The sequence below is a fragment of the Vanessa atalanta genome, chromosome Z (assembly GCF_905147765.1).
Source record: "Vanessa atalanta chromosome Z, ilVanAtal1.2, whole genome shotgun sequence".
Taxonomy (NCBI): domain Eukaryota; kingdom Metazoa; phylum Arthropoda; class Insecta; order Lepidoptera; family Nymphalidae; genus Vanessa; species Vanessa atalanta.
Window position 1 is genome coordinate 3683106 of NC_061902.1, and position 26943 is coordinate 3710048.

The window sequence follows — 26943 nt, forward strand, 5'->3', positions numbered from 1 at the left end:
TATAGTGTAATTTACACAGCTTATTATGTTTAAATTATTATTTTTTACAAAAATCAAGTGCGTGATTTATTCATATTTATTCATATTAAATATTCATTCATATTTTCATTTTTTGAATGGCCGACTTACACGATATATATAAATTATAGCGATTAAACTCATCTTGATTATTATTATAACTTTCCTGGTTTGTTGTATAATTTATAATGATTTCAAATAATTGCGTTTATAGTAAAGTTGCGTAACGTAAAGGGAACAGCGAATATTTAGCCTAAACAAGTAAATCAAATATTTTAATTAATTATAATATAAACATAACATACATTATATAAAGATTTAACACCCGTTTCTTTCAAATCAATACACTAAAATGGAATTTGTAAACTGACAACACTGTCTCAATACAACGTACACGAAACAAATCTATAAGTCAGGTGTTAATTATTTTATACGGAAGACTCAAATGAGTTTGTATATATTAATTCGTATATAGAGACTATTTTATTCGAATTTAAGATGCTGACATCGATCGCTTGTCCTGTTCCGTTTGTGTTTCTAATCTCTTTCCTTTCAGCATAATTTCCATGAACCTGAAATAATAAATAAGTTTAATTTATTAATTACTTATTAAAAACGATTTTATCTATTATTATTGATATAATAATTAGATCACATGTGTCTACTATTCATTAATCTATACTATGTTCTATGGCATAAACACACCATAGAGATATATTATTTACATAATCCCTGTGACTTGCTAATGGATCTGCTATATTATACACTACAGTATTTGATATACATATTTTTTTAATAAAACTATTCTACTGAACTAAGTTTAACCAATTTGTGAGTGTGTGCGTGTGTGTGTGTATTTGTGCGCGTGTGTGTGAATGTTCGTCATATTATTATAGATCTACTATCTACTTGCTACTTATGAAACCTTCGTGATTAATAATTAATTTTATTAATAATCTTAATATGCAAACTTCTTTTTATATGTTTTGTATTTATAATATGATTGTTAGTTTAAAGACTTTATGTCCTTATAAGTTAGTTAAATTTGTCTAATTTCTCAGAATAAGGACACCACATTTCGTTTTAAGGCTGTAAAGAATAAAGTGAATTAACACGTTTTCCCCTGAATTGGACAAGGAATTAACTCGATTAAAAATATTGATTTACTTACATTGCAAGCAGAAAGACAATGGCCTGCGTACTTATAGTTAGGTAAAATATTGCGCTAATAAAACTAGTGTCGAGCGTCGCCTTGTATATCTGCGAATATATCACTGACGCGAACATCGCGACTGCGTTCTCCATTACGGACAGGAATGCGAACGCTACGCCTGTAATTTGAAAAGTTGGAATGTTAATATGAGCGAATGGAATGGCAGATGTCAATAAATTGTTTTCTTAGTTACTTTTGTTTATAGGAATAAATAAAATTTTGCCGCTATAATTAGGACTTTCGAAAATTCTAAATGTACTCCCGCTTGGAAATAAAATTCAAGTTCGACCATAATTTTTTCTAGATGTCTAGAATAAAATCTAAAAATAAAGCCTCAGACTTTCACTATGCCAATGCATTAACCCATTACAAAGTGTCTCCTAAAATGAAAAAAGATGATGTCGACTGACTTCGGCCTTGCCTGTCGTTCTTAAGACAACTTCCGGCTAGATATCTGTGAAGATTAAGTCGAAAAATCCGATGTGAACGGAGAGTTCATCAGGACCAACTTTATATACTTTCCGAAGCTCGCGTATTTACAAACTTCAAACTTTCAGAGCCCGAACTCTGAAAGTTTGAATGAAGAATGTTTTGACAAAAACCTCAGTTTTTTTTTTTATTTGAACCCATGATCTCGAGATCGGCGTCCTCATATCCTTGACTAGGCTACTAGACTAGATTACATCGACGTATTATTACCTCTCTCTGCTGGTTCCAACACTTTGGAGGTCATGGATCGAATTAGTGGCGCCACACAAGGTCCGAGTGCAGCAGCTGTCGCGCCGATGTACATCATAGTCCCGGTCTGCGCATGCGCGTATATCATGTGACCAGTCATATGGGCGGACGCACCCAGCATTACGATTATCTGCAATATGAGATACGTTTTTTTTTTAATTCTCTAACAACTAAGAAGTTACGCATCTGTAGTACATTGTAGTGTAAGAAATAATAACCATTCCCTACATTACACCAATACGTCACCATCCTTGGGAGCTAAGATGTTATGTCCCTTGTGCATGTAGTTACACTGGCTCACTCACCCTTTAAACCGGAACACAACAATACTAAGTATTGCTGTTTGGCGGTAGAATATCTGGTGGTACCTACCCAGTGGGACTTGCACAAAGCCGTACGACCAAGGTAATACGATACGGTCATCTATGAACTTAAAATCATATCGATATCGAAGGATATTGTCGAGATACGTCAACATGTTGTGAACACAGCCTGAATCAATGGAATTTTGAAGACCTTAATTATACTACATAGTACAACTTACCGTGTCTTTCCACCCGAGTACTTTGGTAGTCAGCGGTATACCAAAGAGCATAACAACGACGTACGCCGTGCTCAGGTAAGTTCTGAAATTGCTGAAGTCCGTCGCGTCCCATTTGAACACCTTCGACGTGTACAAGTATAGCACCGGTTTTTCGTCTGTAATTAATTTATTTTGTATTTAAAACAAAAATCAAGTAATCTTGATGTTATCAATTGAATATCTACACAATAATGAAATATATGGACAAAACAAATATGGACCTTATGATTAACCAACCTCTCTGGAATGTGTAAAAGGCCATGGAAATCAAAAGGAACCAGAGGAACAATCTTCTATTGTGAGGCCTCTTTTTCGTCAATGTAACTAAAGTTTGCTTGATATTATTGAAGTCGAAGAAATCGTTTACGGGGTTCTTAACACCGGCTTCTCTCAAAGACTTCTGCTCTGGTCTTGTCTGCCATTCCAGGAACAAGAAACAGTACGCAGTGGCGACCATCATTAGACAGGAGTTGATCGCGAACATCGCGGTGAACGATCGGTTCACCACTCTGTTGTAGAGCAGGTTGCCTGGAAATTGATAAAATTCTATAAAATATATACTAATACTATACGTATGAAAGTAACTCTGTATTTCTGTCTATCTGTTACTCTTTCGAGGCTAAACCACTGAAGCGATTGAAGAAATTTGTTGAAACTTGGTGTGATAACCCGAGTTCCAAGGAAGGTCATAGTATACTGTTTTATGCTTTGCACCTGACGATCAATCGCTATTTAAATCAACAACTTCTATTTAATAAGGTGTTTTTTACGATAAACTTGCGCCTTTGATGGCACCAAAACACACGTAGAAATTTATTTTTAACACATAACCAATCTCGGCTATAGTCTTACTAGTTGTCGCTCACGGCTTCGCTCGTGTTTTAGGGTTTGGTTCTCATTTATGAGACAAAACGTAGCCTATGTCCTTCCTTGGAGTTCAAGTTTGCTTCATATCAAATTTCGTCGAATTCGGTTCATTGGTTTGGCAGTGAAAGAGCGACAGATAGACAGACAGAGTTACTTTCACATATATAATATTAAGTATCAAGTATAGATCATTACCTGTGTACTGACCTCCAAACTTGAGGTACGCATTAAAATATGTCCGAAACAAAAGAGAAACAAAGTCAGTCTACTAAACTGGTTAGTCAGTTCTTGGTATTAAATATACATCTATTTGTAAAGACAGGACGCGTATCGTGAAATAAAATATCGAACATTGAACACTTACTTTTGGACAATAATATTGTAATTCATCTAAGCGTAAAAGTATTATTACGTAAGACATTGTATATTTTCAGCCCCAAAAAATTAACCCTTTGGCCAATTGACCCCTTAAAATATAAGTTTAAAAATAAAATCATTTCATTGTTATACACAAGTAGACTCCTATGATAACAAGTAAGAACATGTAATCTAATTAATCGTTCATGACAGTTTTCTATTGAGATACGTCGTATATTGAGGAAGGTCAAGGTCATGATCATTTTATCTCAACGTATTTGTACTTAAAAATAATTCTGACAACATGCTCTTCATAATAATTGTGTATTTATTATAAATGTTTGACACACATATATATATATGTATAATTTAGCAGACAGTCCCGAATTCTTTGGGTTGAATTGAGAATTTTATATCTACTGCCCGCTCGCAGCACTACTACAGGGTCCAAACTAATCCTAATTTGAACTAGAAAAGAAAGAAATAATACAAAAAATATATAAAAATATTTGATGTGTTGTACAGTCGGTGTCAGAAAAGGTTCGTCACCTTAAGATCTATTTTCCTGTGCTCAGTATGAGCGATAACCTGCTTTACCGATTGAGTATGACATATTGCGTCGCAATGTCATTTTAAGTCGCATCTATGAAAGAGTGTAATAGCGTTTAAAAGCTGTAATAATAACAAGAAGAAGCCATCAATCGGTAGGATAATTACAAACTTTTCACGAAACCTCATAGTCCTTCGTGAATGCTCGTGTAACATCGGAGATTAGGACATTGTGTTGTCTCTTATAAAAGAGAGTTCATAGTATTAATCCTACTTGCTACTAATATTATAAACGCGAAATTTTGTGTGACGCGAAAGTCAGCTGTGCACATCATACGTGAAAATTAAATCATTTTTATTGGTTTACTTTCACAAGTACTAAATACATATCCCCGATATCCTTAGCTTTTTTACTATTTACTTTTATTATACGTACATTGTATGGTTCTGTGAAGTATTGAATTGTTCCCGGTATGAATATGATATATAATCGTCAATATGTTTTTATTGCAAAACAAACATTCTAAGACTATTAGCAAGAAATGCATGCATTTTAATTCTTGGATTTATTGCGTCAGGTTGTCATATTACGAGGAATCCTATTGCGCAGATAATCTACTAACAATGACTACGATTTCAAATGTGAGTAGATTATTTTGAATTTTTTGAATCGTTCGCAATAATCTTTAATTTCATTTTTGATTTTAACTCAAGGGACAATTTTCGAAAGACATTTTGTTAAAAATAATTTTCCCCGTTTATTTGGCGGTATTTATATTCCCGTGCTCACGGTATCAACGTGCAACAGATGGTTCTGGTGGTATTCTGATATTTTTGCGGTCGTCCCGTGTGATTATGAGATTTAGGAATCAGACTGCATCCATGTATAAATGGTTGGGTATGCCATGCACGCATATTTCCAGCGAAGTTTTATTAATTAAGTAATTTCAATCGGAAACCATCATCTGTACATACATTTGTGTGTACATGTTTGACCACCTATCATAACTCATAAAGAACACGTAACATTTTTGTATCGATTTACAGTTATTTTTATATATTTTTAAAAATGATAGTGTTCTATACACTATACAAATTGAAAAGAAAAAAAAGGTTGTTTCTAAAGGCATCAAATGGAATGTAATTTAATAGGGATAGATAAATTCACTTAAATATTTATAAGTAATGTTTTGTTTATTTCCTCTGTTTCAAGGTTACCTGGAAGCTGTCTTAGTGATAAGGCCGAATCTTGTTCATCGTTTTGTCTGTATTTTATGTCTAATTAAGTAAATAAAGAGTATTTATATGGGTATATTTATATTAATACGTAAATCAACAACTTTGTACGCTTTTTTACCAAAAAGACGCGGACGGAAGTGTATGTAATTTAGCACTAATAAGTTTATGTGGAGAAGGAGTGCAGAGAGTTAATTTTTTTATAAAATATGCATTAGAAAAACATTAAAATATTTTTAAAAAAAATTACTCACACTACGATACGTTTTACATAAACACGTTTATCGAAATAGTTTAATATGACGAAACATTCATATTTTACGTTCATACTGCCAATGACAACACGCGTCATGTCAAAGATTTTTTTTTAAATTTGAATCATTCCATTGACGTAGTGCCAAGGTATCCCTCCATAGTCCATTTGGGCCTTATTTTTCCTACGTATCTTTTGAATCAACGCATCTAATATTTTATTAGCAATATCTGACAATATTTTATAGAATTTCGACCAATGCTTGACACTAGTTATTTTTAATAAGTGAATACAAACCTAAAGCTACTCCGGTGGGCATGGTGCTTAAATACACCACGTCAAGTACACCAACCCTCAAGGTCCTGTTTTTTACTGAAGACACGTCAGCTATGTACGCGAAGCAGCCCGCGAAGATGGCGAGATCAGCTCCCGTCAGTGCGCTCGGGAACGCCGCTGTGTATATGACGTATTCCAACGGCCAGTCTTAAAAACAAAAAATAAAGACGTGGAACTTTATTAGACCCTCTTAAATTCAATTTAAATGTCTACTATTGTATCTTTAATGTACAAAGTTTTAACGCAGACGAATGTGTGTTATAGATATATATTAAAAATAAACGCCGAACTTATTGTGTTAAAATAATCGCTTTAACTAAATAAATATATTTAGTTAGTTAAACTTATTGTTTTTATTTATTTTAGTAGCGAAATGGTAAGGTATAGTGTAACATAGTATATGCATATACATTATACATATACCTATGTTAGTTATAGTCGATTACCCGGCGACGTGAGCCTAATGATTACTGAATCTTTTTCCTGAACCTTGTATGGTATATTTTGTTTATAAACAAACTCGGGTTTGTATAAATGTTGCGTAGCAGCCTATAAATATTTCAGTGTGAGGTTAAGGTCTCCTCTCCTTGTTCGAGGAGAAGTTTCAGAAGACTCCACCTCGCTGCTCCAAATGAGTCGGTGAATACACATGTCAGATTTTCATTCGCCACGTGCAAGATCACGATATATTTTTACACCGCCGAGCATGAGATGTATTATTACACAGCTTGAGATTTGGGAGTCAGAAACAGCCATAAAAACTTGCAATTACACACTAAAATGCTACAAGGAAGAATGTTTACAATAATTTATAGCTAAAAATAATTAGTCAAATGATAAATTAAATATTAATCACATTATGTATGTTAAAAGTTCTCATTAAATTTTCGAAAATTGCTGTATACCTATATATAATTGTCCAGGGTTTGTTGTCTGCGTGATTTAGGAACAATTTGTGCCATATTTTATTTGTGCTTTTAGGCTGTAAAAAAAAACCAACTTGAATTCATTTACACGGTACATTTAACTTGTAATTAATTTTCTAAATTTAAACACGTAGGACACATTAATAAAATCTCATTATTTTTGGGGTTATGTGATAGTTAATACTTATAGCAACCAATTTTACGTTTAATATTTTATTTTAATTTACGAAGAACTTTCGATGTCTCTAATCCCTTTAGATATTTCCCCCGGTATTGCAGATGTCCATGGGCGGTGGTAGTCACTTTTCATAAGGGAGCCTACTGCTCGTTTGCCACCTATCATATATAAAAAAAAAAACTTTTAAAACGCTATTAATAAAATATATTTTTTTAACGAAGCATAAACACTGATTTCCATAATTCGAATATTCAACTCTAGTAGCAAAGACTTCTTGTCGAATTGTCTACGACAAGCGCCTAAATCTACGTCGTGCTTACATCTATATCATACACAAAAAAAAAAAAAAAAAGTTTTACAAGAAATTAGCTGCATTGCAATGCATCTTGAACCAAAATTTTAAATGGATATATTATGTATGTCAGTCATTCGTACGAGCCAAAAATACATTGATTTTTATACATCAATTTTCTATCTCTTAGCTTCATATCGTATTGCACAATGAAATTTTATCGTAATAACTCACGTTATCTTACAAAACTTACATCAAAACAAGTAACAATATGCTTGAATTCGTAATACATTAAATCTATTTATTAGATAACAGAAACTTACTAGCAAACACATGTCATAAATACTACAAGTATTTACTGTGTTGTATGATTTTATGGATTTAGAATATTGGTGATATTCGCAAGTTACACTCATAGAGAATATTTTACGTGGTTAGAAACGAACAACCGAAGACTTTCGCGTTTATATTTACAAAGGGAAATAATAATGGGGCGTTAGTGTATAAATTCTTAACAGAAGAGTTAGGTAACTTAGTGTGAAGAATTTTTAACAGAAGAGATTAAGTTGCATTCGGCTAACTCCGAATTATTCATATATAATCGGGTTATTCCAATAATTACAAATTTTTGGAAATCGCGGTAATATTTTTTGCGCTAGCAATATTCGCCAAGTCGTTATTTTAATTCGACCCCGCGCCTCAGTTTGCTCATTTACCCATTTGATTCACATGTGATACCACAAGATAAATACGATCCCGCTGCTTACAAAAGATACAAAGAATCTGAACATTATCGTACACAGGCGCATTCAAGTCTTAAATCTCCGAACTCATTGAATGAACTGTGCGTTGACTTCTTTAACGAAATACCTCTAATTGCTAAAAAATACAAATTCATGGACAAGGTCTTAATACAAATAGTGTGATTTTTTTAAGTACATTATCAAAAACAAATGAACAAACTAAGCCTTTTCTTGCAAAATCAACATTGATGTTGCCAAAATGCCTGCAAAATACTCATTCTCAAACCAAGGAAAAAATTAAACATAAAATAACTATAATATCAGATATAAAAGTAAATTTTGAAGAAATTTTGCTTGATAAAATTCGCCAAGATAAAAAAGACAATATCTCTATAATAAAAAAGAAACGAATATCAAAAGGTGCTGAAGTCATCACTGCATCCATAATTAAAAAAAATACAGAAGAAAACGAAATACAAAAAACAAAGAAACGTGTGTCAAAGGATAAAGAAAAAAATTAAACTCATATTGCAAATTTGGCATTAAGATTTAAAAAGACCAAAAATAAAAAACGAAAAAAGACTAAATTTGAACAGCAAGATTCCAACAGCTCTACAACTAGTATATCGGACATAATGAGTGTATATAGTGAAATAGGGTTTGATTACACTGACAATGAATGTTTTATTGATGAATTCTGGGATGATACACAAATAGAAGTCAAACCACATGAAGTAGATTGCATAATCACGGAAAAAAATAAGCGAGGGTAAATCTAAACGAAAAATGAATATATTTATTATTTATGCTCAAACCCACTTTTAACTGTAATTCAAAATTACCCGAACATACTTCGGAATTGGAGTCGTTGAAATAGAGTTAAAGGCTGTATAATCAAGTAAATAAGGTAACGTAAATTAGTAGCATTGACTCCTACAATGTTGAGTGGTAAATTAAAAAATATACCACCAAGTCTTCAAATTTCCTTTCGTAATTACCCGAATCCAAGTTACATTTTTGTAGTAAGAGGAATTTATTTAATTAAGACATTAGCATGGTACGGGCGAATACATCGGGTGGATTGTTTATACCTATCTGATTGCTTAAAAATTGTCGAAGTGTTTAGGACAAATTTTAACAATATCGAGAACGACCGCAACGAAGTCTAACTAAAAAATACAGATATTAAAATCACAGACAGACTTTAATTCTATTTATTAGTATATATATAGTGACAAACATATTAGGTATAAATCATTGCACACTTCGAACGTAAAGCGACACGTGGACGTATTATCACTGGAAAATAAAAACCACGAATCACGATCTAGTACTCAATCAGATTATAACACTTCTTCGATAAATAGTACACTATTGGCCAGGATAAATACCAATAATCAATTATAAAATAAATTAATAAAAAAATCGGCAATTATGTACCTCTTGAAAAACTTTTTAGTTTTATACAAGTTTAAAAATGAAAGATATAATATTCGTGCCTTGTTAGTTTCTTCTATACTACTATGATAAAGAGGAAAACTTTGTATTTTCGTGTGTATGTTTGTAATAAATAAACAAATTTGTTTTCAAGATATAATAGAGTGAAGTGAGTTTTGAATTGTTCCAATCGGTTATTCCATTCAATAGATTACGAATTTAATAAGTCATAGAAATAGAAATAGAAAAAGCAAACTCTCTCCGGTAAGTTTAAATATCTTACTTAAATAAAAAAAAAACGATTAATAAATTCGGATTTTCAGGATAAATCGATAATGTTGTACTGCGTTTAAAAGAACTAAAAAATAAAACAATAATATATAAATAAAAGGTAAAAATATTTAAAAAAAAAATCTAATGTCCGGCCGTGCGAAGCGGGACGAAGTGAAGACGAGACAGATGAAAGAGAAGTACGAAGTTTGGCACAGTTTAATGGTATACAGTGTCTATGGATAAGGACTACAAGAAAATAATATTTAAATTGAGTATTAGAGATACAATAAATCAATAATAAATATTACACAAGCTACTATACATCCACATACAAAGAATAACGCATATGCAAGCACACTCGCACGTACGCAGTCACGCTCGCGCATATGCACGCACACATAATTTACGTTTATGCTACTAATGACAACATACGTCATGTCAAAGTTAAAACAATGAAGCTTGTTTTGACGTTTGGTTTTTTTTATTGTAACAATGACAAGATATTGTTCAGCTGAGCCTCGTTTTTCCTATCTTTCGAATCATGTGTCTTAATTTTTTTTAACAATGAATCACGGTCGAATTTGATATGACACGCCATCGCGGTATTTACGATGTTGTTGCAATATATCATATTTTCGCTGATCGCGCGGAACGTGTTTTATTGACGTGTGGTTTTTATAATTTGAACTCATTGCTTGAAGTTATGTTAATAAACTGTTTATTGTATTCTACCAACTTAGGCTTCGTCTTGAGCCAATAAGGTAATTTTCCTAAAATACGTAGACAGTACTTCTAAGATTTTCTTTTATTTATGTTTAGCTGACAGACTGGGAAATAGACCACCCGATGGAAAACGGTTACTACCGCTCATAAACGCTGCCATAGCAAGAAAGATTATCTATATTGTTTATTGAGAATACGCTAGCAACCTAGGGAACTAATATGCTATGTGCCTGCTATTACACTGCGCGTTCACTTCAAACCGGAACACAACAATACTAAGTTTTTCTCACCTACCCAGACCGGCTCGGCCTAACACCAAGTACTGCTTAATTTGTGTTTATTATATAATTAAAAATATTCTTTAACCAAGGAAGATCATAAAAGCACTTTTGCGTATATTCATATTACGTTGATGAATTATATTTATATTTCTGCCAAATACGAATACACCAGGCATTTGCTGAGCAGCGGAATATTTATCGTCTGTTCCTTTTTTATTTGACTATAATAAAACAAACGACAACAAATTGGTTCATCACGAACGATTTGCTCAATGGAGATATATATCTAGATGTTTCGTATATAGGTGTGATGATCTGAAAGTTAAACTCATTCCGACTTACCTTTCATAGTATTGAAGGTAATCATTAATGAGAAGTACAGTTTCCCGAGTAAGCCACCGAGCAGCAGCACTTTCCGGCCCCGCTTATCACTGTACGAACCGAGGAAGAAGGCCAGCAGCAGTGGCACAATGTGGCTCGTGATACCGTTCCATTGGTGGAATGTTGACACAGTCACCTGGAACGGATCTTTCTTTTACTAATCGATATTATACGACGATACAAATATAAAATAACTATTTGTAACTGTAACGCATCTTCGCTCGCATTTTAATGAGTCGGTCGTCAAGTCTTAAGTATAAAAAAATGCGTTTGTCCGTTGTTATTAGATATTTTAGTTTATAGTTAGTTAAATTGTTATATTTATGATTTCATATAAAAAATATTAAAAAAAAAACAAACATAAAATTGATTATTATGCAAATACAAAACGTTCTTTCACTTTTGCTTTTAAGCCGATAGGTAGATAAAACATAGCAATTACCTGTACTTCCTTATTGATTGCATCATAGCTCGCTATGTTGTAACATACGTCTTCGCTATAACCGTGATTGATCGTGCAAGCTCGGAAGACGTAAAAAGTCTGCTCGATAACATTTGTTATCATGTAAGCCATCATGTAGAAGAACATCACCGGTTCCACTGATACGTGTTTGTACCATGGTTTCTTCTGTATCTTATAAAACGTATAATATCTATTAATTAATAGTAATAATAATAATAATAAATGTTTATTTCAATCAATTAAATCACAAAGGTTGACTTCTTCTTTTGAGTGCCATGAGCTCCCGTGCCAGAAGTCGCTCTTCCTTAACACACTCATACTTTAATTCAAAGTTATAAGATGAAACAAGCTAAGAATTATAAAAATACTGATGAAAATAGTTAATGGTAGTAACGCGCGCGTGTGTGTGTCTCTGTGTGTATACATTCACCGATGTGTTGATCATTATAATTTAATTTTGTAGTATTTAAAACTGGTACTGGTTTTGTATACTCGTAAATGTATATGGAATTAAAAATTCGATGCTTAATATGTAATAATTTAGTTTTTTACGTGGTTACCCTCCTTTACTGGTAACATTTCGTCCATGTATGCTTTGCAGATTCAGTATAAAATAATTTAAAGAAAAATACAAGCAACCCAAAGGATTACTATAACATTATATATCCAACAATAACTTTTCAATATGCTATAACTGTTCAAAAAGATATTATGTTATCATTAAACAAATGCTTAACATACAGATTTGTCTTATATGATATAATCCCACATTCAACAATGTTCACGTACAAGAACCATCCATTTTCATTACATAATGGTAAACTAGTCTTTGTCTCAATTAAATGCAAAGAAATACTTATTAATAAACAATTAAAACAAGAGATCATGTAGGTAGATATATGAGGTAATAGACATGTCATTATAAATATAAATGAAAACCAAAAATAAAATATTGAAAAAGAAACTAAACTATCTCAAATGTAAGTCTTTTACTTATTTTAATTTAACCGAAACATTTTGTTACGTATTAAGGCTAGTAACAATACATTTAACTTAAAGATAACATCAAGTAATAAGTATGTATGAATTACATTGATGTTAAAATTCTAATTCAAATAGGTTATCAAAATTAGCGCACAATACAATGCTATATACTTTTGAATTTATAGCTTGAGCCATGAATTTGCTTTGTGCATATATTTGTATTTAGAACGGGCATCCAGGGCTAAAACCTCTCGTGGCCTCCACAAAAGGCCAAGAGGGGCAAGTTATAATTTTAAATATAATATGAGATAAATATTTCTATCTCGCTGCACAATAATAAAAAAAATAAATTGACTAAATACACTAGGTAGGATATATGGAGTGGGTAGTGCCTACATGGACAGACTCGCACATAGCCTTACCACTAATTATATAAAAATACTAAATATTAAAAAATCCATATAAAAAGCCTTATGTATAAATATTACTTAGCAGCCGTTTAGTGTAACACTGTATTCTCTCTTTCTGTCATCTGTGATATGATATGATTGACATTAGAAAGAAGAAGCACACCCTAAGCAACATTCTAGGTAGCTCCAATAAAGTTCCCTAGCAAACAAATGTTTCATATTGATAATTTTTATCAAGAAAATGTTCTCAGTTTATGTTAAATTATGTGAAAAACTTTACTTATCAGAAAATGGATGGGTTTTTTTCATAATAAAGTCGAATGGAGTTATAACAATTGAATATACAAGATATGGCACATCAAAGAACAATGAATGTAATTTAAAGTACAAAAATTGTTTGCATGACTGCTCGACTTCACTGAACCAGAATAAAGGATTATCTTCCGAATCATTTCTTAATATATGTGATTGTAATACTTGTGGATAAAATTGTATCCCATTTGAAGAAGAGAGCACAGTTCTAAGTGCACAAGTAAGAAATTACAATAGTATTGTAATTTACAACAGTCTTTAATAATACTTTTACTGCATATACAGCATAGTAATACAAAGGCACTTTTTAAAATATGAAAAATTATAATAAAAGTTTCAATATGTTATTTTAAATTTAATTTTTTTTATTTTGTTACATAGTATAGCACTTGTAAGTTTTAAAATATTATTTTTTTATCCAAGGCATTATTTTAAAACAATGTTACCTTCATGTACACATAGAAATGTTTGTAAATAATATGCTATCGCAATGCACAGCTCAGCACAATTAATTTAGCTTTACTTCATTGTTTTATGTATGTATTAATTCTATTCTATGGTTTAAGGTTGACAACACCAGAACATAACTAGTGGAACTCATCATTTGAGCAAAATATTTATTTATGAATGAGTTAAAATTCTAAAAAATTGGAATAAAAATCCAAAAAAAAAAATTATATATAAAAAAGATTTTTTATTAAAAGTAAACATTTGTGTAATTTTAAATAATTTAAGAAGAAAAAATAATTTATATTTTTCAATAATATGAGTCCTACATACTGAGATTACAAAAACATTTAATAATGAGTTATAAATATTATATAGTTGAAATATTATGCTCGTTGAAAACTTTTGAAGAAATATTTCAATCATAATATTAATATTTTCGCGTGTAGGGTTATCTTACATAATTTAATTATTTATTTTGTAAAATAATACTTACCAAGCAATCAGAGTCCTCGGAGCACTTTACTTCCATTTATATCGTTGTTTTACAAAATAATTTATTACTTTCACATATACGAAAATGTTTTTAGTTTAAAATAAAAACTTGCGCCGGCGATGCGACCACGAGTAATCATTACAGTACAATATAAAAATGAAAACATTGCTCTCACACTGTTTGCCTAAGCTAGCCATTGCCACTTGCTGCCAAATGTCAACTGTCAAACTGTCGTTAAAAAGTCTTCTTTTTTAAATGCATTTCATAGCTCTAAATACATGGCTTTTAGATAATTTAGAATTAAATAACAATAAATTATGGATTATTAAAAATGCTTTAATTGAGTATGTGTTTTTGTTATATATAAAGTCAAAATATATTTATTTTTATTGTTTATGAAAATTAATAGTTAATTTAAAGTTTTGTGTACTTTAAAGTAAACTTTATTTTTTACAGTACTTCGATTTTATTTGTATCCATTTCGATAAAAAAAGCAACAAAGTATTAAATAACTAATGATAAATAGTTGTTTCTTAACTTACCGCTGCTTTATAGTAATACAAAACTTAATTTTGCTTTTTATTATTTTATTGAATTTGTCGTTTATTAGCTTAATGTAATTTTAGTTTTTACTTATTAATTAAATAAGTATGATGAATTTATAAATATAAATTGAGCCATTGTCTTTCTGCATTTTATATTCGTATCGTACTATTCCTACTGTTCCTTTAATCGATTCGTTTTTAATAACAAATAATCAAGTAACTTTTTAGGTTTTTTTTTTTAAATAAATTCTTGAATAAGAAGAAAAGGTCACTAATAATAAAACAATATTATACAAAATATGTAGCTAGGTCAACTTTCCTATTTATCTACGTATATTACTTTTTGATCGACACCAGCCTTTACTTGACATTAACAGCTAATGAATTATTCTTTTATTTATCTATGAGATTATTTAGATTGATCTGTCTTATCTTTTATAAAAAAAATATTCTCTTTTTATCAGTCGAAACTTTTTTAACAATATTAAATATGTATACATCTATTGAACTCAAGTATTTGTATGTACTATAAATTACTATGCGAAAGTACGCTTGGAAAAACGGTTCGGTAAGTGTTGTTGTTTATGAGAAGTATTAATATAAGTACTGTTGTATTATTATTTATTTAAGGGCTGGGTGGATTTGAACGAATGAAACAAATACGAGACTGTTTATTGCTACTGTTCCACTCCTTCTTAATTTAGCTTCCTAAGCATAACGTAAAATATATATTCAAACATAGTTAACCACGGTAACAATAAAAAGATAGACTGTGGGCATATATTGTCCTTAAGACAGTTTGAGAAGTTCACGAAAAAAATAAAATTGATGCTATTAGCGGTTATTGCTTAATGTAGCATATTTTCTTGCTAATCTAAATATTTAAAATCTAATAATAATATTATGTACTTATGGAGTTCGATTGATTATGACTGCTCACTGCCATCTATTACAGACATGTTAGGACTTAGCCCCTATATTTTTTTAAATTTTACTTAGAATCTTAACATAAAAAGCTAAAATGTACTTTTAGTAATTGCAAAATCATAAACGTCATACTCACACTCTGAGAATTAAGGGCAATTCCTACGATGTTGCCTTAACATCACTTATTTTAGGCACTTAGGTGCGACGGCGAAGAAAAACATTGTGAGAAAACTTGCAAATGACAGCTCTGAACCCTTTCCTCGAAAGTATTTGATATTGTCATATACTGTACACCTAAATACATATACTCCATGTATAGTGTAACTTAAATGCGTTCCTACTAATCAATTTTATTGCAGAATAATTTTGGCCAGGCAATCCTCAACAAATATTGCCTCACTTCACAACGATGCTGCTGGTTACCTTCCAAAGCAGCAGTGATCGTAATTGCTTTAATGGGTATATTACAAAGTATATTGCACATTTCATTTTTTTTCACCGGCTTAGATTTGCTCGTTCATGCTGGTGTACATGAAATTTTTAGCCAAATAATTATTCATACTTACGCTGTTATAGCTATATTGTTATTTTCGTTGCATATTTTGTTACTAATCGCTGCATTAATATACAGTGAACCGTTAATTTTATTATACCAATGGTCTATGATTTTTTATAGTGCGATAGATTTCGTTTTCTTTTTATTTATGAGTTTTGTTAGTGATTTAATTTCGGCTCTGATTTTGTGTTCAATTTATATCATCTACTGGACTCTGTTTTACATTTTCATATTCTCTGTTATTAACGGTTTCAGGAGGAATATTCATACAATTGTAATTGTGATAACATGATAAGTATCTTTTAAAGTATTACATAAGTGTATAACAATGTAACTGTTTTTTTCTTTGCCATAGTTAAAGGTAATTTATGTAAGGCTAATCGAACCACAATTTGCATTTGATAAGCAATTCGTCATGGTTTGTTTAAAGTTTGGCGTATTGTAACATACGTAACTTATAAAGGTGGCAAGTTTCAATGAGAACAACTATCTACATTTACTAGATCTATATCTTTCTTCGAATCAATAACAAAACAACAAGAAATCAAATAGTATTTTAATTATAAACTTCCTTAAAATAATTGAGAACAACTGAAAACGACTAGTTTAAACTCATGATAGCTTAAAATAATTACTTATTACGTATATACTTATGGTACTATTTTGCAATTCCGATTCTATATTACAAAATAATGTTCAGCTAACCCAGTTAATTTAACACTGTGCCAGTGTGATTGTGTGAAATATTTATGAAAATACTAAGCGCAACATTAACTCACATGAATTTGAAACACTCCACACACATCCGGAGCCGAGATTGTGCAACGGATAGAACGAACGAAAAAGAACAAACGAACACAACGAGCTTTCATGCTCTCGAGCTTGCATGTTTGTATTAATAATCTCGTGTTCGCCTGAGGAAAAAACGTCGTGAGAAACACTGCATGTCTGACAAAATTCTAGGAAAAAACACCTGCTGCTGCATAAGCTCCAAACCTTCTAAACAGGAAGGAGATAAAGAAATAGTTCTTCAAGCAGTACTTACAACACACTACGTTTTATATCGATATGTATGATCATATTTGCGTTTCACATAAAGTATATATTTTTAATACAAATCATGCAGTAGTATAAACGAGTAGTCGACTGAGTATTGCATTTATATCGTCCACGGAAGATGTGGAAAATAGAAGGTGTTCCAGGAAGCCGCAGTTGGCGACGCAGCACACGCTCGCTAGCAACAACATGAGTCTGCCGAACCGCGATGAGTCCTTCCCAGCACAATGCCTCTGTAGCTGTATTAATATCTTCTCCTGGGACATTTCCATTTGTGAAGATGTTATGTCTAGCGAATCTAAAGCAAACATATTGTTAATGTCATTTTTTTCCATATCAATTATGTTTTTGTTAAATTAAGTAATATAGAACTAGTTACGTTTATTTTGATTTAGTTTATTTTTACTTGGAGTTAGGGCTTTGTGCAAGCCAGTCTGGGTACCACCTCAGATATTTTACCATCGCATTCAGTATTGTTGGATTTCAGTTTGAACAATGAGTGAGTCAGTGAAACTGCAGGCACAAGGGATATAACATCTAAGTTTCCAAGGTTAGTGTCGCATTGGCGATGTGAGGAATGGTTAAAATTTCTTACAGAGCCATTGTCTATGGGCGGTGGTGACCAGTTACCATCATGTGGCCCATAAGCTCGTCAACCAATGTATACCATAAAAAAGTACAGCTAGTCAGATTTTCCAAATAATGGCATCCATACACTGGCATGTAAGTAATAAAAACTATTGCTTAAATTGTTAACGTGGCGCCAACCATCTAAGAACTAGTGATCCTTTGTTAGTCACGAAATTTATTTTAAAGTAGTGATATAGAAGTTAGCAGTGTTGAATATGTATGTGTGAGTAAGTAAGGTAAGTAGACTGCATCTTGATAACGTTACTAGATGATGTTTATAAATATGTATTTGGAAATGAACTTATCAATACATGATTTTATTAAATGACGACAATTATATTACCTGTTCGAAATAACAATGCCGTTTTCAAACAGTCGAACTCAGTTTTATCTAATCGACTCTGTCCAATTCTCTTCTGAAGAGCTGCCAACTTTCTGAGTTCGTCTTTGATATTTTGCCGCTTCGAAGTGATAACGGATGAAATGTGATCTGTTGAAATACGTATTTTTTTATCTTTGTCTATCTCAGCCTTTACATATATTATCTTTTTATTGATTGTCAAGATTAGTCGCCAGTAATCTATGGCAGTAATCTCAGATTCAACTAGAATCCATACAGTCTAATAAAATTTGGACCTCCTTAATGTTTGATTTCCTTAATTATTTCAGCATACTTACACAAATAACTATATAATAATAATACTATATATAATTTTATATATAGTAGATACATACAATAACATAGCTAAATATACTATTTTCGAAATTATTATAATCTAAGAAAATTACAATATTTGCAATTTTTACCATACTTAAATAAAATAAACATATATATTTTTAAATTACATGTAACTAACCATGTATGTAATGGAGACTGTATATGAAATAAGTAATTAAAACAAATATCGCTAAATCTCTGTCTCACCTTGGTCGAAGTAGTATGAATATTGCGCCGCGTGTAAAATAAATAGCTCCTTCCAATTACTCTGAAGCAAAGATGTCTGTTCGCTTTGGGATATCTGTTCAAACGATGCCACGCTGTGCAACCATTTCACCGTAGCAACTAACAATTTCGCAGCTGGATCGTACAATTCTATATCCATGAGCATTGGATTTTGAAATTTTATTTTGCGCTCTGCATATTCGTCGCCGGTCTTTCTGGTTGGTTCCGTTTGTTTGACCGTTTCGAATATTTTTCCTTGTTCAATGAATATGATTTCGTTTTTATCAATATTCGACATAGAATCGTTTTTGTCGGAATTTCTCCTCACGTAATGTAACGGTAGATCAAAACTTGAAGTGTTTCCATGGAAGGCTTCATCTAAAAATGATTTAAAATCAAGGGAATCAAGTTTACATTACAAATTAAATTATTCGCAATGACATAGACAAAGTTAAATTCACTTTTAAAAATCGCATGGCTTATGGCTCGCAGCAAACAATTACCATATTAAGTATTATCAATAAAGCTACGTATTTATTAAATAATTAAGTATGTTTGTATTATTATTCCATAGTATTCGCTAGCGAAACTTAAATAAGTACAGGTCACAGTGTAATCTTACTAGATCCTTCGTTGTTGCTGTCCATCTTGCAAGCTTCTTCAGAGCTAGACACTTCGTCTTCTTTAATTTTATCGGAGAGCTGTGAGTCTGGTTTCTCTGATACATTACTGTGAAACGACGCATTGTATTTAGGTGAATGAAGACTATTTGAAAATGTCTCTGCAAAACAAAAGTTTTAAGATTTACATGAAATTTAAATAATATTTAGCGAAATTTAAATAAATTTTAGAATTTTATCGAAATACTACAAATCAATATAATTTATACAACACTTAACGTAAGTTCGCACTCACTTTGTGAATCCATACACAGTGTTTGATTACTTTCTGCGGGCAATATCGGAGGGTAGAAAATATTTGAAGGTAAATATCCGGGATGCGGTACGGAGTAGTGCATTGGATTTGTGAAAAGGGGAATTTTAAAAGGATTGAGAGGGTGTAGTGGGTTTGGATTGTTGAGTATAGGCCTTAGGTTCTGGATATCCATTGAATCAGGAACTCTTGGGAAGTTTTGAAAGGAAGGATTTTCTAGAAACAGATTATGATTTCTTTCGATAAGTGTGTTATAGGCGTAGGGAGTGAAAGCTGGTATGCTGACAGGGGTATGACTGGGGAAAAAAGGCGGCTGTCTTGATAAATTGTAGCTCAGTTTCTGTAAAGCGAGCTGATGTTGGTTCACTGCTGGTCTGGGGGCACGTTCGTGTTGAACCGCTGAAAGATATTTTAATTTTAAGATAATTTATTTTATGATCTTAGCTTTATAAAAAACCTCGAATAAATACAAAAGTTGGAGACTTTCGAGCAAATTATTTAAATTATTACTTGGTGGTAGGGCTTTGCAAGCCCGGCTGGGTAGGTACCACCCACTCATCAGATATTCTACCGCCAAATAACAGTACTCTGAATTGTTGTGTTTCGGAAGGGTGAGTGAGCCAGTGTAATCACAGGCACAAGGGACATAACATCTTAGTTCCCGAGGTTGGTAAGGAATGGTTAATATTTCTTACAGCGCCTTTGTCTATGGGCGATGGTGACCACTTACCATCAGGTGGCCCATATGACCGCCCGCCAACCGATGCCATAAAAAAAAAATCAGTTTAAACAAAACATAAAAACAGCATCTAAAACCATCTACGGTTACATTTTTTTCGTTCAGTTAATTATGAATTTAAATGAATTAAATGTATTGATATCTACATGAGGATAGCTTCCCTATATGAATGTTTTTTATTAATTGTGTTTGAATTTTGACATTTAAGCATGTTGATTAGGTTTTTTTTCTTGTTTTACTTAAAATACAATTTAAACTTAAATACAATTTGAATCAAGTATCATTTACCTACGTGCAAGTGTCTATATGCTTGCATATGTAATATTATAAAAGTAGAGTACATAAATAGTGTAGTGAGAGTGTAGTAGAGTGTGAGTGTAGTCTCAGAAATATTAGAAGAACACTTGTCTGTTAACACTTGTCAATACAAATAATTTGATTACAGTGTTACTTATTTATTTTGTGGGATTAAGCTAAATCTAATTTTGATACAGAATTATAGACTTTTTAAAGCCCTACTGGTCGGATGCTAGTACCTACATAAAACCATCTTCTCGAAAAATATATTGTGTAAATATGATCTCCTTCGGTCAAACCGTTAAGGTCAAGTTACAAGATCACTAGCAGCCATACCAATGTTCATAATAAAATAATGTAGTTATATATATATAAAATAATGAAAACGAAAACTAAAGATATTCAATATACAAATAATTCGAAGTGATCACTGTTACCGTTAATAATCTGGTGTATCTAGCCCACGAAAGTCGAACTACAAATGAGGTCTTAAATTAACGTAATATTTCAAATTATTCTGTAATATAATCAATTTCCACGCGAGCAACGCAGCGGGCAACAGCTAGTATTTACATAAAAATACAAAGCTATGTATATAAATCAGAATGGGAGCCAACACCTGTCCCATAAAGCGACCCTAATTCAATGAAGCTTTTATTAAGTTTGTTCTCAGAAAAACATTTATGGATCAAATCTTGCGGCTAAAATTACAAGTGAGTAAACATCGACGGCGATTGTCACGAACGACGAACAAATTTTCTAGAATGTCCTATGTGTATGTACATACCCATGTATGTATATCTCGTAGGTGTTAGTGGGCGTTGATACGACAGGGTGACTTGGCAGCATTATGCGATCAATTTGACATATAAATATACTGGGGATACCGCTGTAAGTGAGGTTTTATTTGTTGTGAGATCTGCTTTTGACGCAGTGTAGCGGAAACTTTGGAAACCTCTTAATGTTTAGGAAAAATATAATTGAGCGTGTCACAACGATAGTATCAAAATATTAATAGCTTACCTATTCAGAATAGTTAAACACGAATCATGAAACTTTTTATCTCGGAAAAATGTCCGATTCCTGTGGGATAGATTTTTTTTGTTTTTCACGGAGCAAGATATCGAAATGATTTAGCATAGTGTTAGCTTAGGACTCAAAGAATGATATAGGCTTTTTATTCTTATTATTGATATATTATTATTATTGATAGCATAAAGAAACATATTTGTTTGTAATCGATAAAGTCTGGAAGTAATCAAATCAAAGCTAATTTATGCAGCAGTAACAAAGGCTACTTATTAATTACGAATAAAAGTAGGAAAAAAATAGTTATAATTAAAATTTATAATGCATGACTACATATTTAGTAGGATTTTTGTCAAAAACGTGAAGTTTTTAGCTTGTATGACAATATTAGTTAAAGTTATAAATATAGTTATAAATATGTACGTACGAGTAATTCGTACGTAAATATTAATAACTTTATCGACAAATATATACCTTTTAAATTATTGATGATACATCTGTAACTATATTCTTGTCCATCGACTATTTAATAATTTAGTATAACAAAATATATGTATGTACATATTTCATATTGTTTGACGTCTAAACCAAACATCATCAAACTCACTAAAGTACGTTGTCAAACATTGAAAGATTTCATTGTCGTTTAATACTGAAGAAACAGACTTGTTCGTTAAACCTAATGGATGTCACATTATGTATAGTTGGATCCGGCCGCGTGTGAACCGCGGCCTGCGGTGTGATCTGAGGGCGCCCACAATTTCCCTCCCTCGACTTTTTTTCACACTCACTGACACTTGTGTACCGCAAATACTTGAAATGTCTCCTAATGGAAAAGACATGCTTCTAGGAGGAAGCCTGAATAAATACTTTATTGAGACAAGCGCCCATTTGTTCCCGTTCAATTTTGTACAGATTTTTCCGATCACGCTTTTATGGAAACATACGAATATTAGACGTCGCATTTTTGTAAGTGATATTTTCGATTTGTGTCAATTCGTTTAAGATAACATTGAATGTGGGTATAATGACTAACTCTGCTTATCTTAAGTTTAAGGAGAATTTTAATAAAATTCGGAGATTTGATATAAATTGACCTAATATGTCTCGCACGGCTGCAAATCTTACGGTACGGCAAAACTCTGGTCCCCCGACCAGTAGGTAATAGTTGTTTGATATTATAAATCATATAGGTATGATGATCTTTCTGTTAGGAAATATTCGGTAAAAAGCTAACTATGAGAATGAGGGCACAAATTTCTGCGCTGAAATATTTTTTGCCTGGCAAGCTGTTGAAAATAACCGCCACAACAGAAATCGGTTGGGACGAAATCGTCGTCAGTATAAATTTAATTTTACCAATATTCATTAATTTCTTCGCATTAAATTCAAATTTTCGACATTTTATTGAAAAAACAAGTCAATGAAATTTTTGACGGAATAAGAATAATTAATAATTTAATTAAAAATACTATCGACCACATTTTGATAGGCAACATGGTAGATATAAATTCTCCTAATCATAAATATGTGTAAAAATTTGGTTTTTAGCAAACACTCGATGGGTATACTGATTCTGCAGCTGGATCTTAGACTAAAAGACTGACGTATTCCAAAAAATATTTTAAAACGCAATTGGTATATAAGTACGTATACTGTATTAGAATGATAACTATTGATTTTTATGAATGATAATTACCTACCAGAACCTACAGTGCAGTAATGTCCACCATGAGTAAAATTATGTACTTATATCTTACTTTTACTTGTTCTTGAATTCTGGTAGCGGTTCTATTAAATAAATAAATTGGTAAATTTAGCTTCACAGTATCAGGTCAAAATTATAAAGAACATTTTAATAATTCGACGGGTGTATTCCTCATACCAGTGTTATTAGAATACGGAGAAATAAGGCTTACAGTACACTCAGTATGAAATCACTGAATTGCAATAACTGCATTGTTTCAGATTGAATTCTGTCACATGTTGGTTATATTAAAAAAACGTGCATGTAAAAAAACGACCAGCAGACTTTTACTTGTTACTTTAAATTTCGAATTTCAAATGCGATATATATGCGATGCGATGATAATATACCTAATTTGCAAATTGTGATTCCGCAGTGTAGCTTTACCTTAGTTAGTTTAGTTTTATCACTCACCGTCCTTTTTCATATTGACGCGTAGACATTTTGAAAAGCGGCAAGCCTGACACTGATTTCGTCTGCTGACATCAACAACGCACTGTCCATTTTCCTTGCACACGTAATCCAAGTTCCTTAAAATAATATTTAACATTAATATTAAAATGTAGTTTAAATGTATGTAAAATACTAAAATAGTTAAGACTATAATAGAGATTGAAACAACTGAATTAATATAAGGTATCCAACATTTGATAATACTTATAATCGATAACTCTTAGTAGTATTACTTACTTAAATCAAATTTGTTAAATTATTCCAATTATTTCCAAAATTTACTTAAAACTTAAGACTTGAAGGGAATGCTTTAAACGATTCTGTTTCACACAAATAATTCCTAGAAAACTTTAATACATATTTCATAATATTGATATCAATATATGCTATAAATATAAAACATGTTGTGAGAAATGACCAGTAAATACTTTACCGTCGGATGCTTCGCTTGAAGAATCCTCGGCAGCCATCGCAAGAGGGCACTCCGTAGTGTTTGCCCGACGCTTTGTCGCCACATACCCGACACAGCGCATCTGACTTGCTTTCCATGACCAACTATACAAAAAAAACTGAGTCAAAGTTAAAGCATTTGTTGAATATTCATTAAATGAATAGAGTAAGTTTATTTCTGCAGGATAAACATGATGATGAAACACAAACTTTACGGTCAGCATAGATTAGGAATATTTCCATTGAGTTTACACGTCAATATAACATTAAATACTAGGACGCCGTTGTATTTGAAAATCTAGAGTTTTCTTTATTAAAAGTACATTTATTTCTGGTGTTATTAATAAAAAATAATTGACACTCTAAAAATACTTTTTTAATGTGTATTAAAAATCCTGTTTAAAAATAATCTTTGATTAATGATATTGTTCTATATATATTTGCTTAAACGTACATACATCGTACTGAAATTAATCGATTGACAAAGTAATATCACGGACTTTTTTTTAAATATAATTTATTACACATTAAAATTTATTCAAATTTACCTCATATCAAAAGCATTCTTTTTTAAAAAATATGTGCATACGGAGTATTTTTTATACAATGGTTCAATCAATTTCTCGTCAGAGGCCCGGCGAATTGCAAATTCGCTTGAAGTTTGAAAGAATTCTGTCGCATCATCGGATCTGCCGTATTAATAATCGATTGATTATGCAAAAGGGATCGAATGACATGCGGTGAATTATAATATAATATATATCCATCAAAAATGCGTTTCGATATGAATAGCATTTTCGACATCTTCATTTTCATACCACAAAAAAAAAAATTAAGCAATACAAGTATTTCTAGATATACGTTGGTTGTAGTTCTTTTTATACTATATCAAAAGACAGCATTAATTGTAATTAATCGCTTGTTTCATTTTAATAAGGTTGAAGTTAGCTAAACAACATTTACATAATTATTACCTTTCTCTTCTGTCAAAGGAAACGCAGTTCATAATTATCTATTCAACATTAAAAACAGTGTCCTCATATAATGTAAAGCTTGCATCGGTCAATCAACGAACATTATTTATAAATCATACGTAATTTGATGCCTTACGACGAAGATATAAAGTTCAAGTCTGGTTAAAACGGCACCTGTATTTTTTCACACGAGGCGAAAGTTACGGCTTACAACAACCTACCGTAGGTATGTACCTAATGTCACGCTTTGAAGCAATAAGTCACATTTTCAGGTGAATTTCATTCGCTGAGTCAATTTATGAAATAAACTTACAATATAAAGGTGAATTTCTTAATTAATTCTTCGTACATGCAATGTATTGTTTGGTTTTCGTTGAGAGTTTATAATATTAAATAATATCTTTCAATGATAATTTGTTATATTTGATTTCAATACGATTAATATTAATATTATCGAAACCAACGTTATCTCTAGGAAATTTTGCACAAAATTGATTTTAATTTAACTCGACTGTTTTTTATGTAATGAGCTATTAACAATTATCGTTAAATTATAAATATTTCCATTTTATGTACGAATTTTAAATTCTTAAAAAGGGGCCATTTAAGCAAAGTGAAGACTAGAAAACCAAGGAGTTTGTTTGTTAGTTTTAACGTGTTAACTTTGGACTTAAAAGACCTATTTAAAAATATTATTGCGTTAGACCAGTACCTACTTAGGTACCACCCGTTCACAATATATTCAACCAACAAAAAGCAATATTTATACTGTACTGTTTTGTAGTAGTGTAAAAACAGCCACACGAGACATAACTCGATAGTTCCCAAAGCTGGTAGCGGAATATAAGGAATATTTAAAATTGTTTACGGCGCCAATGTCTATGGTTACCACTTATCCTATGCTGTATATGTCCTTCAAAAACTACACATAGCTGTGCTATAAAATATGTATAAAAAGGTTATAAAATATAAACATCATGCTACGACCTCTAGGACGGAGCAGAGATGTTTAACGAATGAAGTCGCGGTACTAGCGCTTTTCTTTGTATATGTCATGTTTTGAATATTGAATATTTTATTACAGGAAATAAAATTAACGACTCGTTTCATCATTCAGGATGTATCATCCTATACCTTGCATTAGATAGTTTAGCTGAGTCTTCAAAAA

The 26943-nt window shown here is 31.6% G+C and overlaps 3 protein-coding genes across 4 annotated transcripts; 1 reads left to right on the forward strand and 2 right to left on the reverse strand.

Annotated features, from left to right (window-relative positions):
- Window positions 1-278: 278 nt before the first annotated feature.
- Window positions 279-14685, reverse strand: LOC125076035 (proton-coupled folate transporter). Of its 2 annotated transcripts, none has more exons than XM_047687970.1 (9): window positions 14497-14685; window positions 11827-12012; window positions 11346-11520; window positions 6112-6297; window positions 2790-3080; window positions 2514-2668; window positions 1931-2099; window positions 1190-1349; window positions 279-590 (listed from the first exon to the last, which is right to left on the reverse strand). In XM_047687970.1, the coding sequence occupies exons 1-9, from the start codon at window positions 14530-14532 to the stop codon at window positions 512-514; spliced, it is 1437 nt and encodes a 478-aa protein (XP_047543926.1). In that variant the 5' UTR covers window positions 14533-14685; the 3' UTR covers window positions 279-511. The 2 variants fall into 2 exon arrangements, with proteins under 2 accessions (XP_047543926.1, XP_047543925.1); XM_047687969.1 differs by having other exon boundaries at window positions 11827-12018.
- An 894-nt stretch (window positions 14686-15579) lies between these two features.
- On the forward strand, window positions 15580-16816 carry LOC125076224. Its single transcript, XM_047688286.1, has 2 exons — window positions 15580-15609; window positions 16328-16816. Exons 1-2 carry the CDS (start codon window positions 15580-15582, stop codon window positions 16814-16816), a joined length of 519 nt encoding a protein of 172 aa, XP_047544242.1.
- Window positions 16817-17192: 376 nt separating this feature from the next.
- On the reverse strand, window positions 17193-24900 carry LOC125076225 (nuclear receptor subfamily 2 group E member 1-like). The gene is made up of 7 exons (XM_047688287.1): window positions 24785-24900; window positions 24313-24428; window positions 20099-20485; window positions 19776-19934; window positions 19136-19531; window positions 18554-18700; window positions 17193-17878 (listed from the first exon to the last, which is right to left on the reverse strand). The coding sequence occupies exons 1-7, from the start codon at window positions 24898-24900 to the stop codon at window positions 17643-17645; spliced, it is 1557 nt and encodes a 518-aa protein (XP_047544243.1). The 3' UTR covers window positions 17193-17642.
- Window positions 24901-26943: the final 2043 nt, after the last annotated feature.